This window comes from Catharus ustulatus, chromosome 12 (assembly GCF_009819885.2).
Source record: "Catharus ustulatus isolate bCatUst1 chromosome 12, bCatUst1.pri.v2, whole genome shotgun sequence".
Lineage (NCBI taxonomy): Eukaryota > Metazoa > Chordata > Aves > Passeriformes > Turdidae > Catharus > Catharus ustulatus.
The window spans coordinates 11,064,314-11,083,309 of NC_046232.1; the positions used below are offsets into that span (position 1 = coordinate 11,064,314).

An 18,996-nucleotide genomic window follows, 5' to 3' on the forward strand; every position below is an offset into this window, starting at 1 on the left:
ATGACTTTATTTAAAACGAAGCTACTTTCAAGAATGAAACTATGCACATTCTTTATTTTGTCTTGTAGCCTGCAATGCTGACAGACCTCCTGGAAAGTTTTTATAAAAAGTACTGCACGATTCATGGCACAATTTAAGAAGGTGGAGGACCAAAACTTTTCTTAAATGCTGACTAAGGATTTGTCATAGCAACATAGTGCAACAGTTTTACCCAATGTTGAATGAATATCTGTGTTTTAATTACTTTCATCAGCAGCTTCTCAAGCCAATCGTGTGGCTCCGCACATTTTTTTAACCTGTACCCACAGCTGATTCAACCACTGGTGACCACTGGTGACAAAAAGCAGAGGGAAGCACTGGCAGGGGCTTGGGAATGGGGGAGAACATTTGGAAACATGTTTAAAAAGCACCAAACAAGCAGGGAGCACTGAGGAGACAAAAAGAGGGCAAAGAAATGAGGGCGGCAAACAAGCCCTGTCATGACCAGCTCTGTGGAGAACAAGGCAGATGGCAATTGGAACATAGGCATTGCTTTGACAGCCCTTCAAAGGGAAGGCCCTGGGCAGTGGCTGAGGCCGGGCATGAGGGAGGCGGCAGACACCGTGGCCACTTCTGGGCCCCTCAGCTCAGGAAGGACATTGAGGGACTGGAGCAGGGCCAGAGAATGCCGGTGAACATGGTGAAGGGCCTGGAGCACAAGAGCGGCTGAGGGAGCACAGAGGGCTCATCCTGGAGAAAAAGGCTCAGGCAGGACCTTATCCCTCTCTATAAATGAGGCTGTAGCCAGGTCGGGCTTTGCCTCTTCTCCCAGACAGGACAAGAGGTCGCAGTCTCAAGCTGCACCAGGGAAGGTTTAGGTTGAACAACAAGGAAAAAAATATTCACAGGAAGGGCGACTAGATATTCAGTGAATTGCCCAGGGATCACCGTCCCTGGATGTGTTTAAGGAGAAACTGGACGTGGCACTGAGTGCCACAGTCAGAGCAGCACGGTGATGTTGGGACGCAGGTTGTACTTGAGGGTGTCAGAGCTCCACGCCCGCCGGATTCATTCTGAGATGCTGCGGGGCTGAGGCGGGGCGCAGTGCGCGTGCTCCGCTGTGGCGCATGCGCGGGGCCGCCTGTCAGCGCGCGAGGGGCTCGGCCCGGCCGGTCCTGCCCGGGGTCCCTGCCCGGGGTCGGCAATGCCGGGCGGCGGCGGAGCGGGAGCCCCGCGGGATAGCGAGGCGCGGTGAGTGAGGAGCCGACGGGCCCGCGCAGGGCAGGTGGGTTGCTGCCCTCCCTGGCGGAGGCAGCGATGGAGGCGGCAGTCCTGAAGCTGCTCCCGCTGGACCCAGGAGATGAGGGCACCCAGCGGTGCCGGCTGGGACCTGCCGCGCTGTCCTTCCTGGGAGCCAGGATCGGCGCCCCGCTGAGGATCTCCGTGCCCGGCGGCAGCTGTGTGTGCACGGCGTGGCCCCGGCACGACCTGGCGGACGGGTACGTGCAGGCCGACCTGAGCTGCAGCACCGCGGGGCTGGCGGCGCGGGGCCTGCGCGGGCTCTCGCTGAGCCTGGGCCGGCTGCAGCTGCTGCCCTACGGACGGCTGCGAACAGCGACTCTCAGAGTGGTCCTCAGGAACGCCGCGCTGAAAAAGTCGACTCCCAGAGCGCTGTTGCAGGAGACGATCACGGAACTGCTAAGAAATGTGTACGTTTTGCCTGGTTATGTTGTTACTGTTACCCCAAGTCCCGAAAATCCCGTGGTGTATATTGAAATACTGTCTGCATCTCCTTTGAATGAGGGAGCTGGATTGATAACTCCCCAAACAAGCATAAAAATTAAGGAGGTGGTCCCTTTAGAATGGTACAGACATCTATCAGAAGACACTGCAAAAACTTCAGTTGCAGGACTGGATGATGTGGGGAAGTCTTTGAAAGAAATGATTGATCTTCCTTTCCGCTTCCCAAAAACTTTCAAGAAGCTGGGTCTTTCTGCCCCCAATGGAGTGCTATTAATTGGACCCCCAGGTGTAGGGAAAACTCTAATGGTAAAGGCAGTAGCAAAAGAGCTGGGTGCCTACCTGTTCGGCATCAGTGGCCCAGCCCTCCATGGCTCAAGACCAGGAGAAAGTGAAGAGAATTTGCGAAGAATCTTTGAAAAGGGCAGAGAGATGGCAAACGAGGGTCCAACCATTCTCTTTTTCGATGAGATTGATTCTTTATGCCCAAAGCGAGGAAGTTCAAACAATGCTCCTGAAGATCGTATTGTTGCTCAGCTGCTGACGCTGCTGGATGGGGTAGGGAGTGAGGGCAAGATGGTCATTGTGGCAGCCACCAACAGGCCTGATGCCTTAGACCCTGCCCTGAGAAGACCTGGCAGATTTGACAGAGAGGTAAATAAACCCTGTTACTCGTACATTCACATTTTTCTTTCCTTATTGAGGTGGAAGGGAGCTGTTAATAGTTTTTTTAATGTCTTCTAGTTATGTTTCTTAGTGGGATTCTACAGGTTTGGAACAGGTGTCTTGTTCTTTTTAGTTTGCTGCAACTTGGGTGTGGTTGTTTTGGGTTTTTTTACTCGGAACACTGAGAGCTCCCGTGTTCCAGTTTCCAGTACTGGCAAATTATGCTTCTTTAGCATAATGACATTTACCTGATCTTGAGGGGGTTTGTTTGCTTAAAGATGCTTAGCTTTACAGGATTGGATTTTTTCCATTTAAATCCTAGATTGAAGATTTGTGCATTTCTCCTTAAAAATTTGTTTTGACGAAGAACTAGTAACCTGTTGTGTCAAAACTTCTGTTTGGGTTTCAGTAACAGAAATCGGGTCTATTCTGGAAAACTTCCATTAGCCTATTAGTCCAAAGAAGAAAAATGCAACGCACAGTGCTTGTGCTTGTAGTATTTATTTTCCTGGCTAAACCCACTCCTAGACCACTAGTTTAATTAAGTTCTTTAATGCATTCATAATTATATTCTTCATTATTTTCTGGGATTTATAGATTGTTGAGATGTATTTTTATGATGATGTTTTACCAGATTTTCAATAATGTATGAATGCGTAACTATCCTATAATATTAGTCTAATTTAGTGCTTATGGTGTAAGGAAATTATTATTTCAGTGTTATGGCACTTGATAAACACTATCTGATGCTGTCTTATGAGTAACTCTTTATACAGACACTATTCACTTGGTGTTTTAAATACCTGTCATTTGTATAGTGCTGGTAATAGGTTTCCTGTAAAACTCTTTAGTTGGGATATAGGTATATAGAAATTTTCAGTAGCCAATATAAAGCAGAGACAGAATTGCTTGCCTAAGTCTGTGAAATAAATGAGTATGGCAAATTATCTACTTAAAATTTTTTGTTTATTCTTTTTGGTTTAGGTTATTATTGGGACCCCAACAGTTACACAGAGAAGATCCATCCTGCAGTTGCTTACATCTGATATGCCCATTTCTGCAGAGGTTGATTTGGCTAAGCTGGCAGAAATGACAACTGGGTATGTTGGAGCTGACCTTACAGCACTCTGCAGAGAAGCTGCTATGCAGGCTGTGTCCCACAGCTCTTTGGTATGGTTGCAAATCAGTCAAGAAAATGTCACTAATATTTGTACTACTCTTTTTCTCATTAATACTTTACTTGAAAAGATCAACAAGCGAAGACTCATACCAAGCATATTATAAATATGTTATTTTTGCTTGTCTTTCAGTTCTCACCTAAGTTCTGTTACTGCATCTGTGGTTTAATTGTGGCATTTTATAGCCTGTTTGAGATAAAATGTGTTACATTCTTCAGTGTGTGGTGAAAATGGATTTTGCAACTTTTTTTTATTTCTATTCATAAGACTGTAGGGTGTGATGTGTGTTAACTCTGAAAGCAACTATTTGATTTAGCAGATCACTGCCTAATGGACCTATAATTTAGGGAATAGTAGTTTTCCCTGAAACATTATTCCTGTGTAAAAACCTGCTATTAAAGAAGTTATATTTTACCTTATGTTGCATTTTTATGTCTACAGTGTTTAAGCTCATTAGGTCAGGAATTGACTTCCTTATTAGTTGTATTTAGCCTTATGTGAAGTGATTTGCATATTAATGCAGCATCTAAGTATTGCATTAAAATGTTAATATTCTCGATCTGGTTTGTTTGGTTTTTTTTACAGGATTCAACTGAAACTGAAACCATGATTAGTATGAGAGATTTCCAAGAAGCTTTTAAAAAAATTCAACCATCCTCTTTTCGAAGTGCGGTTGGACTAACGGAGTGTAAACCTGTGACTTGGGAGCAAATTGGTGGTCTTGAAGATGTGAAATTAAAGTTAAAGCAGGTAATGTATCAAACTAATTTAGATAAAGAGCTAATTTCTAATATGTACTCCAAGGTGTTCTGTACGCTGCATTATGAAAATTATTTCTCTTGCAAATTACCTGATTATAAATTTATTTTAAATATTATTACAGTATTATTACTGTGTTTGAGTTAGAAATCTTGCAGTCACAAGATACCACCACCAAGCATAGTAATATAATGGGAAAATAGGCATGTTTTTAGTAGCTGAAAAATACTTAACTTGTAGCCAGATAATTTGTCCATTCCTGAATATTTATCATGGGATGGTTCTTGGCTGTTATCCCTTCAGGATTGCTTTTAGTTCTGTTTCAAATGGAAAATTTAGGCAGGGGGCACTATATGAAGAAAGACTGTATCAGTATTCTCTGATTTCCAATTAGTGTTTGTATCAAGGAGAGGAAATTACGTACTTGGCAGTTTTATTGATTGCTTGTTACTAAGAATTTCATCCCTTTTTTATGTATTGACAGAGTATTGAGTGGCCTATGAAATTTCCTGAGGCATTTGCCAGGATGGGCCTATCTCATCCCAAGGGTATTCTTCTCTATGGACCATCTGGCTGTGCCAAAACCACACTGGTAAAGGCTGTGGCCACAAGTTGTCACTGTTCCTTTCTCTCTGTAAGTGGTGCTGACCTGTTCTCACCCTATGTTGGAGATTCAGAGAAGATTTTGTCTCAGGTACAGTTTTTAATTTGTGTAAGGTAGTTCTGTAGTCTGTTTTTGCTTTATTTTTGTAAAGTATTAGTTAGACCCAAATTTTATTGTTGAAAAGATGATAGAGCTCTCATCTGTTTATAAAATAGAAATGGCTTACAGATTCACATGTGGAAAAAGTGAGAATCTACCCCATATATTATTATCCCATATTATATATATTATCCCATATATTATTATGTGTATTATATATCTTATACAAGTGTTAAGCTTTGGAAGTATTTCTAGCCTTTTGTTTTGAGTTCATTTAGGAATATAAATAAGAAGCAGAATTCGCCAATAGTAAATGTAAGCCAGAACAGCTCTTAAGAATCATTATTAAAGTAAAATAGAGAGTATATGTAAGTGTGATTCTTTTTCACCTTACCTGATAGAAAGCAGGCATTAATGTTTTACTTTACTGACATTTGTTGAAAAGGTTTTTCGCCAAGCAAGAGCAAATACTCCAGCAATAATATTTCTAGATGAGATTGATTCTATCTTGGGATCTCGGGCTCACTGCAGAACTGGCCATGGTGTCTCAGAGAGGGTTCTTTCTGTTCTTCTCAATGAATTGGATGGAGTTGGGCTGAAAGTTACAGAAAGAAGAGGAGGCAAGCTACAGCTTGAGGCTCAGTGCCAAGAACAAAGTGATGAGGAAAGAAAGGTATTTATGCTCCCTTTTCTGTGTAGGAAGAATGAGAAGTGCTGTCCAGTTGTTTCAAAATTTTAGTTGTTGGCATTCATATTTTAAACTTAAAATCCTCAAACTTTAAAACACATAAGAAGCTCTTTTACTCTCTCATAATTACTAGTTTTTAGGAGATACTGTGTATAGGCTGCTGATTGTTTTTACATACACTGTTCCTCAGTGAGGCTTTGTTTGAACAAAATACCCACACAGGCTAATGAGAATTAATAGTTGGGTGTTCACCTTCTATCACAAAAATCCTTTTCTTGACAGTAAAGTAATATTTTAGATTGATTGTATGCTTTTTACTCTTAAACAAGTTCCTCCCTGAGCTTACTTTTTATAAGTACTTCCCCTACTTCTTTTGCAGTTCCTTCTCACACATAATGCATACAAAAGCAGCACAGTTATGATCAGTTAGTTATTTACACAAAAACTTGTACCTTTACTTGTCAGTGAATTGTTCACAACATTTAATATTTAGCTTTTTGCATATAAATTTCTTCTTATGATGATACTCTATGGGGGAATAATAAAGAAAACAGTTCCAGAATTGCAGGATACTGAATTTTTTGTGTATTAAAAAGATCTTTTTTACAATCTGGTCCAAAAAAAGTCCTTATTTATTGCCAAGGCAGATACCAACAATATTTCTTTTTTGTCATGTAATCTGCCCTGTGCCAAGGCATTTTTTTAGCTGAAAGATAAAATATTAATATTGAAGGGAAAATAACTGCATGTAAAATTGCATTATCTTTTTGCCCTTCCCCTCTTGTCATTAGTAGTTAACTAATATTTTTGGATAATACCACTAATTTGTTCACATGATCTCTTACTCAGCTGGAGTTTCAGGAAACTTTGAACAAAGATTTCATGGTAGTTGCTGCAACAAATAGACCAGATATGTTGGATGATGCCCTACTCCGTCCTGGAAGGCTGGACAAGATGATCTACATTCCACCTCCAGATCTGAAGGTATTACACATCCATACATGGCTTTAAAGGGAGAGATATTAACTGCCAGCATACTTTAACAGCAAAGGGGGCATATTCCTGTAACATACTTAGCAAGTGATGGGTGTTTCACTGAAGATCAGTCTAGGTACAATGAAAAAATTTAAGAAGTAATAAAGATATTTTTATTTTAAACACCAATAAGATTTTAACTAGTGTAGGTAGTTATAGAAAAAATGTGTATTTGCAAAATCAAGCTACAATTCAGAAAATACCAAAATATGTCCTTGCTTCAAATATTTGTTGTGTACTGTTCTCAAGGCTAGTGTAGCTGTTTGTCCTGAGCTTCACAAAAAACAAGTTGACCCAAAGCATGTCAAATCAGGCCTGTACAGCCTAAAATACTGTGTTTTCACTCCTTGTGAAGCAAGGAGTGACTGTGAATAACAAGTCTTAAATATGAGACAACCAGAAGTGCATTATCTCCATTAATAGGATTTTATTCTTCCACCAAAACCAGGTAGTTTTGGTACTTTTCTGGATATTCCTTGGCTCTAATTTCAACTTTGGTATTGCTTTGGAAAAAGATTAATTTTTGGTTTGTTTGGTTTTGTTTTCTTGCATAATATGCACCAATTTACAGGGAAGACTCTCCATTTTGAAAATCTGCACCAAAAAAATTCCATTAGATACTGATGTGTCATTACAAGACGTGGCAGCCCTAACAGACCTCTTCTCTGGAGCTGATATTGAAAATCTGTGCAAGGAGGTAAGAAATATTCCTGGTTCATCTGTGAAATAAATTCTAAATAACAACTTTGAATGAAAAAAGAGAGCTAATTCATAGGTGTTACCAAGCCATCTGTAGTACAGGTTCTTTCCCAGTTTGAATTGAAAATCCAAAGAAAATTATTAAAACAGAAAAACTGAACAAGGGTTCATTCATTAAATAAAAGAGCCAAATAAGAATAAAGTCTGTCTGTGATAATTTACCAGAAGTTAAGGAACTGTACTACCCTTTATTTCATGTGGCCCTCTCTAATTCATGCTCACATCTAGGTGAATTGCATTCTGTGTACTGCAAGCTGAAATTAGGTGCTGTCAAGACTAGACAGAAAAAAAATGAGAAGAGAAATCCAGAATTTGAGTTGAATTATATAAAAGACAGAAGACTAGTGAGAAAATCCAAATATGTGAGTGATAAAGGATGCATTGTCTAATCCAGACAGAAAAAGTGAATGAAAAATGTTAACTTTATGGTAACCTTACTTGTACCTTTATCTGTTGTTAAATAACCATAAGTTATACGATGCTGTTTTCAGATGCTTTAACTAATGCTTTGTTCCTTATAAAATATTTTAGAATACTTACAGTATTTGCAAGGACTAAGTTGCTTTTTTTTTTTCCTTTTAAAGGCTGCTTTGTTGGCGCTGCAAGAGAATGGACTTGAAGCGACTGCTGTGAAACAGGAACATTTTGTGAAATCGTTAAAGACTGTAAAACCGTCTTTAAACATAAAAGACTTGGAGTTTTATGAAAAATTCTCGAATCGAGAATTAGCCTCTTGAATCTAGAAAGGAGTGGCATAAGTATTTTTAAATATATTACAAAGATTTTGAAAAGGTTTGCATTTTTACTGCTTTTTAATACTGTACTTACTGTAATTTTCAGGGAGTGTGAAATACAGTAAAGTGTCACTTGTGAAAAGCTCTGTAATTTCAGTAATGAATAATAAATTAAAATCTTGTTTGCTTTGGGTAGATTTATATCTGATGAAACAAGTAATTGTGATACTTATATAAAACACTGGAACAGCTTAGTGTTACTGTAGATTTCCTACTTTTAAGTACAAAAATGGCATAGTAAGAAAATTTAAAATATGTTGTGAAGTCTCCAAAGACAGCAAATATGTAAGAAATAGAAAAGCATTTAGGAAATTAAATAGGAGGAAGTCCCATTCTGTATAAAATGTAAGGTTTTTTATATGTGCCTATCTACAGGCTTACTTTTTTACAAGCAGATTCCACAATATAGTGGCAGTGAAAGGGTTGTCACTGTTTAACTCCTTGGTGTAGGTTTGGAAGTCAGGGGTTGGGGGAGCAATTTTAGATTAGTTACTGCCTACTATACAAACATTTGGATTGAGTAAGCATATAACAAGTATGCAATCAACTCAAACTAGAATAATTTCTTCTTTAGAAAAGAGAGTTTCCTTAATGACAATTTCTGCAGAATTATTTTCCCCACCCAGCCATTCCTTGGCAATAAATTTTTGTAGGTTGCTTTCTAAAATACACAGACATTTCTGAGGAAAATGATTTTACATGTATGTAAGTGGGCATTTTAACTTAATAGAGTAGGAAGTTTTTTATTATTTTTCATAATCTTCTCCTTTTCCCAATGAAAATGCTTGTGAATAAAATACACCACTGTCAAAGACAGTTCATTATTTCAGCTGAGGTTCAGAAGTTATAAGCCCATTAACAAATATTTCTTTCTCATAACAGGCACACTAGGGACTGCACTGAGTGTGTCTTATAGTGAGATGGATCACAAAAGGAAGTTCTGAAGCAGTTGGTGGCTGATAAGGTCAAAAGGCAGCAGTACAAGCTGTTGTAACCTAGGAAAGGGTTCGGATACAAACTGCTGCCCTGCAGCTTGGTGGCTTTCATCACCAGTTTCTAGAAAGAACCATCCTGTAGTTTTATGGGTGGCAACAAATAGACAGTGCTCATTATCTTCCCAAATACACAAGGGTTTCTCAGCAGTAGGGCTGAGAAAAAGTATGAAAACTGTCTTGCTTTCCAGTGTTTGAGAGTTTGCATTGGAATTGCTGGACCTGAAAGTTGTTAGAGTAAAATGCTGCCAGCTCTTTTTCCTCAAAGATGCTGCTGCTTGATTTCCACACGAGCTCCCTCGCAGGAGCAGCTGAGCTGATTGCGCCCTGCCATGTCTGTCCCTTGCTGCACATCATGGAGGAAAGGCAGCTTCTCCTTCCTCTTGCTGCTTTCCAGGGGCCAGGAGAGAAGGGGACAGACCACTGTACATGTACAGGAGTCACCTGCTCTCACCTTCAGCCTGCCCCTGGTGGTTTTTATCAGAGGGATATTGCTGTGGAACAGAGTGATGGGAACCTGGGCCTGGGTTGAGCTCTTGCTGCAGCACAAGGGGAACTCTGGGCTCCTCTTTTGGTCACCATAGGCACTCTCCGAGCTCTGAAGACGCACGTTTGCCTAGATGCCCTGTTCTTTGGGAGAAGGGGACAGACAAGAAGACAAAGTAGAAATGCAGAAGCCAGGTTTGAGGAGTGGCGCGGGCAGGGCGCAGGCCGCACCCCGCCCCGCGCCGGCCGCTGGGGGGCGCGCTGTGCCCCCCTCAGCGCTGTGGGGCGCGAGGAGCGCGGGGCGGGCCCGGCCCGGCCCCGGCACCGCCCTCAGGAGCTGCGGCTGCCGCCAGTCCGGCCGTGCCCGCCACCTGTGCACGCCACCTGTGCCCGTCTGCCTGTGCCTGTCTGCCCGTGCCGCTCCGCAGCCGCCAGCATGAACAAGGGCCTCTGGCACACGCTTAAAACGAAAAAAGAAGTAAGTTGGCCTGAGGGGTCGGGGCTGTGGTGCCCGCCCGCGGGGTGAGATGCTGAGGGCTCGGGCGGCTGCACCGAGGTTGCCGCTTGATTTCCTGAGGAAATGGGACCCGCGTAAGGATCAGGTATTAAAAGCGAGGGGTGGAGAAGGGTAATACAAAGGTAAAAGTGAAATTCGCATTTTAAAAGTGAAGTGGTGCAAAGAGTAATACAGAGGTAATGTACTCGTACAGGTGATCTCTCCCTAGTTCTGTGTAACTCTTGCTCCCCGTACTCGTGGGTCTGTAGCTGGGACATAAATTCAGCGCTTTTCTCTATTTTATCTTACAGCTCATTCCCTTGTTCTCAATAATTTCCCTGGCAGCAACTGGGGCGGTCTCTTTTTGTATATATTCCTTATTCCGCAAATCTGATGTGATGTAAGTAAAAACTTATTGCTTGGATTTTTTTTATTCAACCGATTATTTGACCATCATGTTTTACACACACACAAAAAATAAAGGTGCAGGCACATGTTCCAGAGTACTGGGAATGACTAAAGTATCTGCAGATCGTACATAGTGAGGAAAGTAATTAATTTGGAGTGAAGTCCAAGTTATTTCCTAACTTTTGATTTAATAATTATGTTTTTGCTTTAGGTGTAAGAAGTTTTGAATGTTCTGATCAAGAATTTCATATAATCACATAAGTAGATGAGATGCACATATATTGCAACCAGGCTATTGACTTGTATGTGAAGAACAGTATTTGATAGTATTAACTTGAAAAAAAGATAGTATTCCAATGGCTTGGCTGATAATTGGAGCTAAATCCTATACTCCTAAAGCTTTTAGGAGTTTATTTATTTATTTTAAAGTGATTGGAATAGGAATTTTAACTGTCAGGGTAAAAGTCTCCTTACTTTGTGTCTTTATTCAGTTTTTGAATTTTCAGCTTGCTTCCCTCACAATGATATGTGAGCAGTGCTGGCTTGCTTGGTCCTTTGGAAGCTGCAAATAAAGCAAGCCATCATTGATTCCTGTCCAGATTTTAAAATATAATACCCAAACCTGTGAACTTGTGTTTTAGGGAACTCCTTACTTACGTGAATAGCTCTACTGACAATAGGCTGCTCATATGAAAATGTGTGCAAGGGCACACCTTAAAACATAATACCTGTTTTATCTTCTAAAGCATTCACAAGATTGGCAGTTCAGAGCCATGGGAACGTGTTGATCCTACCAAGCCTCAGAAGGTAATTTATACATATAATATATGTATAAATAGCATAAATTTTCTACACAATGAATCACTTCTTTTAATGTGTAAGAACTAGTAAAATGTGAATGAGAAAACAAGTGTAAAGTTGATGTCTGTCTAGTTAGAAGTGGAAACAAATGTTTCATTCATTACTTTATGTCTTCACCCTATCACCTAATGATAGGGATTCAGCTCTTAGTCTGTAGGTCTGATCTTAAATTTATGCTGTACTTCTGGTTGTTTTCCTATGTCCATTCCCACCCAAACATCCGTTTACTCAATTCCATTGATAACAGTAGAAACTTGGAGTGGAAACTTAGAGGAAGTGCGGTTCACCCTTACCTTGTTCCTGAACTACAGAATTGAGTAAGAGTGTTCAAATACTGCAACCTGAAGGAAAAAAAATCTTCATTTAATAGCGCACTTAGGATAAGGAAATATAAAATTGTTTGGCATTATTACTTAATTAATATCCAGCTGATTTTGTTCAACAAATTATTATGTCATCTATTGTGTATTTCTGAAAGTAAACTAGAACTTCTTCACCAATAAGTTGATGTTTGGTGGGGGGAGGTGTGGGAGTGGAGTAAATGCTCCCTGGGATTTTACCAACTTTAGTATTTTCCATTTCTTCCAGCTGGTAACAATTCATCAGAAGTGGGAACCTATAGAAGAGCTGGAAACAGTCAAAAAGCTCAGGAAGTGAGAAGTTTCTGCTACCTGAAAAAGGTACCCTATGAATCTGGTGGAATCACTTCTGCACAAACTTGACTACTGAAATCAGTGTGCGGAAATGCTTCTGCTACATTTTTAGGGACTCCCTACATTTTTTTTGGATTCTGGATGAGGAGTTTTATGTTGCTTTAGGAGCTGGCATACAGCATCCACTTAGTCCAAAAAACTGACTCAAAATATTAATTTTCAATAAGCATTTGATGTAAATTTTTGAATATTCAGATGGTAATTATGGATTGAAAAAGCCTTCATTGTTTTTGTAGAATTTCAGGATTTGTTTCAAAGTATATTCGTTTTGCCATTTTATTAATTTTTAATAAAATAAATTCTAAATTTATATATTCCATGTAAATTGCCCAAAAGCCTTTCTAAATTGAGATTCCTGGTTTCCTTTCTTTCTATTCTGTATTTCAGTGTTATATAGAGACCAAAGTCATAGCCAGAGGATGTCTTTGTATGGCAGCATGTGTGGTCATAAAGTACCCATACATTCCTTAGCTGTGTTAGGTGTGGGGATGGATTAAGTCAAAACTAATGTTGTGCTGCAAGTACTGAAACTTTCCCCCTGAGGAGTCCAACAGGTTATTTAAGGGTGTATTTGGGATTGCAGATTTAGAACCTCAAAACCTAAGAGTTAAGCACGGCTAGAAGGCAAATGAAAATCAGGTAATTTCTTTTGTATTTAAATATTGTTCATGATTACATTTTTTTAAGTTACTAGAATTAGAAAACCTGCATTGTCCAAAACTATACAGTGTTAATTTCTTCTTTTTGTGCAAGGTTGTCCAAGTACAAGCTCCAATGTACTGCACAATTAACAATATTTTTAAATATTTCTACATAGTATTAAGAATATCTCTTTTATCAAATAGAAACTAACAGATTAAAATTTGGAATGATTTTATGAAGAGACAGTTCCTCTTTGAGTTTCCGTGTGTTTGCTTATGAGTTGGCCGGGATAAAAATGTAATGGACAGGTTCCCAGTAAAATCATGAGATAACAAATGCATCCAGTGGCAGAACAGTCCTTTTGTAGATATTTTCTGTATGTTCCCTCTTCTAAGCAGTTTCTCAATCTGTTCTACAGGTTCTTTTACAATGGATGTTCAGAATTCATAATCCTTTCTGTGAGGAAGAAAGCAGAAGTGAAACAACTCCTAATTGGGAAAAGTCCCCTTAAATGAGTAATAGTCAAGTGCTTTGCTGCAGCAAAGGCAAACTTCAGTTAGAAAACCTGTCTCTTGAATTCTAAGGTAGTTTAGTTTCAGAAGCTCTATGTTTTCTTCAGCTGAGAAAAAAAATTATTTAAATGTTGCATAAATATTTGTTTATCTAGTAAGGATGACTCAGCAGAATTTCTGGTTTAGAGGTGAGAGGAGCTACTAGTCTTCAGAATACATTCTTAGCTTGGATTTTAAGGAATGACATTACAAGAAGATTGGGTAGCATAGAACCACAAAAATACAGTGCTCTGAGGAATACAAGTTTTAAGTATTTTCAACAGAAAATGTGTTCAAATATTTCTCTGTATTTCTGTATTTCTGCTGGACTGTAGCAAAAACTAAGTCCTGTGCTCTAAGTTGATGCATTAATTGAGTTTGTTCTTCAATAAGTCACTTTTTTGGCTGCAAATACTATAACCTAAGTGTCTGTCAACACTGGGAAAATAAGTGTAAGTAATAGTAATTTTTAGTTAATTTTTATATTTAGCATGTTTCAGTGATGTTTCCAGTAGCACATTAAGCAGTGTGACTGCTGTCAGTCACAGGTTGTTGTTTCTCTTAACATGTCCTGAAGCATAACAGCTCTGGTAATAAAATTGTTTTGCTTTGTAAGATGTTCTGTTTTTCTTTATTAAAACAGATTTTTGGGGAGGATTTTCACACAATATAAGAAATCAAAATATTTTTTGGCATTTCAGAAAAATCATGAATATCATTAAAGTTCTTAGGGTTTTATGTCTTCCCTGACTCTCCCTAAAAATCTGTCTCCTGCATAGAGGAGGGTTTTTTTCTTATAAGAAGCATACACCAAGAGCAATTACTGTATCTCCCTGCTCAGCTACCCAACATAAATCTATAAAGCAATAAACAAATTGTTTCTTTGTCCCATAAACAGTAAAGATTCAACTGATTGAATTTTATGAGCTGATTTATGGTAACAGTAAGACTTCCCTGATCTGTGTCATGCAAACCCATGAGTTTTTATTCCTTTAACAACTGAGAGGCTATTGCAATAATTCAACAACTTTCTTATTTCTCTGCATTTCCTTCACTCTCATTAGTCTCCTACTCCATTCCTTGCTTGGTTTTGGTTTGGTTTTTTTGGTTGATTTTGGCTTTTTTTAACAATCACTATCTTTGTTCACCCTAGCTAGTACATTTCCATGGAACTCTATCACTTCCAAATTTCATACTACTTACAAAGGTCAGTAAAAATGCTCTCTAGCTTGTTAGTTTCCAGTATAGGTTAGAAACCATTAGAAATATATTTTCATAGTTCAAATCACGATTAGAAATCCATCATTAGAATCTATGATCATAACTTCTCTAACTTTTTCTATGTAGTCTACAACTAAATAGCTTTCTGGAAGAACAGAAGAATAGAAGGCTGCTTTTTGCAGTGTACATACAATGAATTACTATTTTTGTTATTACAGTACTTTGAGGCCTTGAAACTGCAGATCTTGTGGTGGTGTGGTTAGCAGAGAGCTGCGTTGAGTTTTTTGGTTTCTTTGCATGTGATCACCCCAGTGTCAGCATTTCTCCTTCTGACCCATTTCTCCTTCTGACCCCTGCATTTCTCTGCCACAAGGTGCTATTAATGTAGTTCTGCACTGTCTGATTACTTTAGTGGTGTCTTTCTGCAGAAAATAGTAACTTTACAGAGGGGCCTCATGCAACTGTTGAAGGAAATGGTTCATCCTGCAGTTGTCTGCCTTAGTGCAGAGGGTGGATGTCCCCAGGACTAGCTGTGGAAAACAAACGAGTAATGGGAATGATCCACTGAATCCAGCTACTATTTGGTGTTGGACACTTCCCAAAAAAGCTTTCAGGTTAAACAAACATGGCACTGTTTTCATTTGCTGTCTGAAGCCTTTGCTGTTCAGCCTTTTACATCCCTGCCATATAGGAGCACACGGACTATGAAATCCCATAAAAAGTGTAACTGAAATGGCAATAAAAGCAATACTGCTGCCTTGGCCTCGGGCACTGGGGTTGGACTTGGTGGGGGTTACCCTTGAGGTGCTGCTGTGAACAGGGAGCAGGCAGCTCCTTTGTTTGCCCAAAGCTCTCTCCATCGCGAAGCAGCTATCACAGTAATGGCTCCTGCAACCTGTGAGCTGACAGCTCATGCAAGGCACCTTCATGTGCACCTTGCCCTGACCAAAGCTCACACACCATCACCAAGGCTGTGCCACCCCTGTTTATGCTGCACCTTGCCCAGACGAACAAGGGCTTTAGTTTAATTAGCATTTACTTCTAGATAATTCTGTTGTGCATACATTCTGGCCAGAGCCATTCCTGTAGAGGTACTGCCCTTCTGGGCTCACCCAGGACATGGAAGAGCCCCTCATAGCATGGGCAGCCCAGGGCCTGGGACAGATTTCACCCTAAGGAGTGAGAGCTGTCCTGCAGCATCACCACGGTGCCTGTGTGGGGACTGAGGGCCATGTGAGCAAGGTATAAGAGCAGGGTGGCAGAGCACTAGTTGGGAACCCAAGAGACAGTTTGTCTGTCAGTACTGGCCTTCACTGCCAGGTTACCAAATTAATTTAAATAAACCCTAGCCTCTTAGCAACAGGGTCATGACAAAGGGTATGGTTTGGTGTTGGTTTCACATTTAAGACTTCCAAGGTTTGGCCTGGGGCACCAGGCTGGCTCTGTGGCCTCTGTTCAGGGATTGTGACACTGCACAGCTCTGTTAGAGTCCTGGAGGTGTCCGGGGTGTCCGGGCTGGTGGCTCTGTGTGTGCAGCCCCATGAACAGGCAGCAGCAGCAGTGACAGCCAGGGCTGGGGTGCGGGCTGGCAGGTGTGCTCCTGTCCTGTACCTTTTCTGCTGCTCATGGCCAAGATTTGAATGTATGTAACATTCCCTAAAAGGTCTGTATAAATAACTTAGACTTCATCATGCAATGTTTTCAAGATAAAGCAAGCATAAGCAAGAAAAGCATCTTTCCATAATGTTTAAAAAGTGCTTGTAAGCATCTGTTAAAATTCAGATAGATGTACTTCCAGTTTTGCTGGCTGTTGAGCAGTAGAAAAATCACTCACTTCGACCGGGTATCTTTTGTTTTCAGTAGGGGCTGTTCTGTTACTGAAATTCTGTTCATCTGGTTGTTTCTTTGGAAGTAAATGGTGAAATAATTTGTTCATGTTCTGTAACTCCAAACTTGAAGTGGTCTGGCAGTTTTTAATTCTAAGCACTGTAAATCTTGGGGATTCCTGTGGTCTGACAGACTGTGATAGTGCCAGTCCAGGCAGAAGATATGAAAGCTTTTTTTTCCTTTGTGTATTTTTTGGGTAATTAGAAGACAATTTCTGTAAGTTCAAACTCCCTCAGCCAGATTTGCTGACTTCACTCACCCCAAGTGTTGCTGAAGCAGGGGGAGGAGATGATAGCCCTTGAACTTGGGACTTTTATCACAGACGTTGATTTTATAATCCGATTTCCCTGCTGAAGGGCATGGGACTTCTGCACAGACATTGCTGGTAGCACATGATGGCAAACTGGGGATCTAGAGACTCTGGAGTGTAAGTCATTAGGATACGGCACCAAAAATAGGCTGTGGGGACCAGAGCTCTGTAACAATCCTGTCAAAATCCTAAATCATTAAATCGTGCAGAATTAAATATGCAAGGCAGAGTCCTCTGCATCCCACTTTACTGTTCCAGTTCTGTAGAACTCTTTGGTTTTCCAGCCACTTTCTATCATTTTACTAATTTTTACAGTATTTGGCATGAGACCAGTCTGGTCTGGTACTCCAGAGAAAGACTGTGGGATCAGGGGCTGCATCAGCCTTTTGCACAGAACTGCATTTTGTCTTCAGAAAGCACTAGTGCATAGTGTGAGATGTAAGTGAGGAGCACTCACCTCCCCACTGGATCATAACAGAGATTGTCAACAACATAATGTTAGTGAAAAGCTGGAGTTCTTTCTCTTCCTGTTTCAGTAGTGTACACTATGTGAATTTTTCATTGCAAAGTTCTGTATTAGCTGGGAGATGAGAAAGCCACACAAGTCTGAAAAACTTCTTGCGTGTAAATAAATGTGTTTAAGCTTTCAACTTCAGCAAAATTATCACACTCTTTATCTCCTGTTGGGTATCACTTCTTTAATTGAATTAAATGTATTTCCAATAGGCAGGTAACTAATAAACACCATCCTTTATCTGATGCTGTCGCTGCACAAACAAGGAAGTAAATGCAGAAAGTCCTGATCCCTGGTAGTAACAGAAAAATCTTATCAGTTTGCCTAAGAAAAGCAAGGTCATCTACTACTAATAAATCACCAAATCACTACATTAAAACAAAGGGAAATGTGTTTTTTTAATTGAGGCTGTTAACACTGTTTCATTTAATGATGCATCTTTCCCTTCTGCTGTGACTTTTATAGTTCAGTAAAGCCTAAGTATTTTTTCAAGACTGTTAGCACTGTGCTGCCCATGCTGTTAGCATTATTAAATATCTTAGCATTATGCTGCCATTACTGTGTTTAGTTTTCCTCTTGGCAAATGCTTTGAATGAAACATGCTTTGGTCAGAAAAAATTAGTCTTCAAAACTGCAGTATCCACCTTACTCCCTAAAGCAGAAATCCACAGCACAATCCTAGTCACAATGACTTGCAGTTCTAGTCATTGCCTCATTGCCAAACTTTTGGCCATCATTTCTGTGTTACAAAGTAGATGAAAAAACATTAGTTTGAAGTTAGGTGAATATTTCATACTGATTTCAGGGAGGCATGGAATTAATACAGTAAAGAGTGCAGTGGTTGTGTATATGTCCTAGTATGTGTTTTTTGAAAATTCTCTCTCTTCTTAAGAATAATTAAAATGTTTAAGAACTGGGCATGTCTCTGCTCAAGTTCATGTATTTTTATTGGTTCACTACACAAAACAGGGTGTTACAGGGAAGTTTGTGTTTGAAGATACACTGTTGGGAGTGTCACTTCTCAGTAGGTGTAAAGGGCACAGGTGTACATGCTCTGCAGAAACAAAATCACCACCAAAGTCATAGATGGATTCCTTCAATACCTTCCTATCTACTTCTAGAAATCCTCACAGCTGTCTGGTTGGCAGTGTCACAGGTGTAACCTGCATTCCTTAAAGAATAATACAGCACAGGGTATTGCTGTAGCTACAGTACATTTGTTGAAACAAAGTGTAATCAGCTTGAAAAAGCAAAAGCTAAATGAAGTTCTTTATCTACTGCGCATTTTTCTTCTTCTCTAAACAGATAAAAGAAAGTATGGCAACCCAACAAAGAAGGAGATGGCGGCAATACTAACTTATTCTATTTTTTTATGCAGTAATGAAAGTTTTTGGTGTGGGCTAGACGGGTAAAACATACCTTGTTTAGGAGAAAAGTGCCTCCAAAAGCATCAGATGTCTCAGTTGAACTGCACAACAGATCAATTAATGCTGCAGTCTGTAAAGGAAATTGGTATTGACTTCATTTCTGTTCACCACAATTTGCTGCAGGTACAGTAGTATGTTCCATATTTGTTTGCTTGGTAGTGTAATGGAGTCTAATGTTTGCTATCTG

At 40.0% G+C, this 18,996-nt stretch overlaps 2 protein-coding genes across 2 annotated transcripts; both read left to right on the top strand.

Moving 5' to 3' along the window:
• The first annotated feature begins 1,110 nt into the window (after positions 1 to 1,110).
• On the top strand, positions 1,111 to 8,432 carry SPATA5L1 (spermatogenesis associated 5 like 1). Its single transcript, XM_033071085.1, has 8 exons — positions 1,111 to 2,373; positions 3,370 to 3,555; positions 4,149 to 4,313; positions 4,807 to 5,016; positions 5,471 to 5,698; positions 6,563 to 6,697; positions 7,320 to 7,445; positions 8,092 to 8,432. The coding sequence occupies exons 1-8, from the start codon at positions 1,297 to 1,299 to the stop codon at positions 8,242 to 8,244; spliced, it is 2,280 nt and encodes a 759-aa protein (XP_032926976.1). The 5' UTR covers positions 1,111 to 1,296; the 3' UTR covers positions 8,245 to 8,432.
• Positions 8,433 to 10,142: 1,710 nt separating this feature from the next.
• Positions 10,143 to 14,094, top strand: C12H15orf48 (chromosome 12 C15orf48 homolog). Its single transcript, XM_033070890.1, has 5 exons — positions 10,143 to 10,257; positions 10,587 to 10,675; positions 11,430 to 11,490; positions 12,133 to 12,224; positions 13,318 to 14,094. Exons 1-4 carry the CDS (start codon positions 10,216 to 10,218, stop codon positions 12,199 to 12,201), a joined length of 261 nt encoding a protein of 86 aa, XP_032926781.1. The 5' UTR covers positions 10,143 to 10,215; the 3' UTR covers positions 12,202 to 12,224; positions 13,318 to 14,094.
• Positions 14,095 to 18,996: the final 4,902 nt, after the last annotated feature.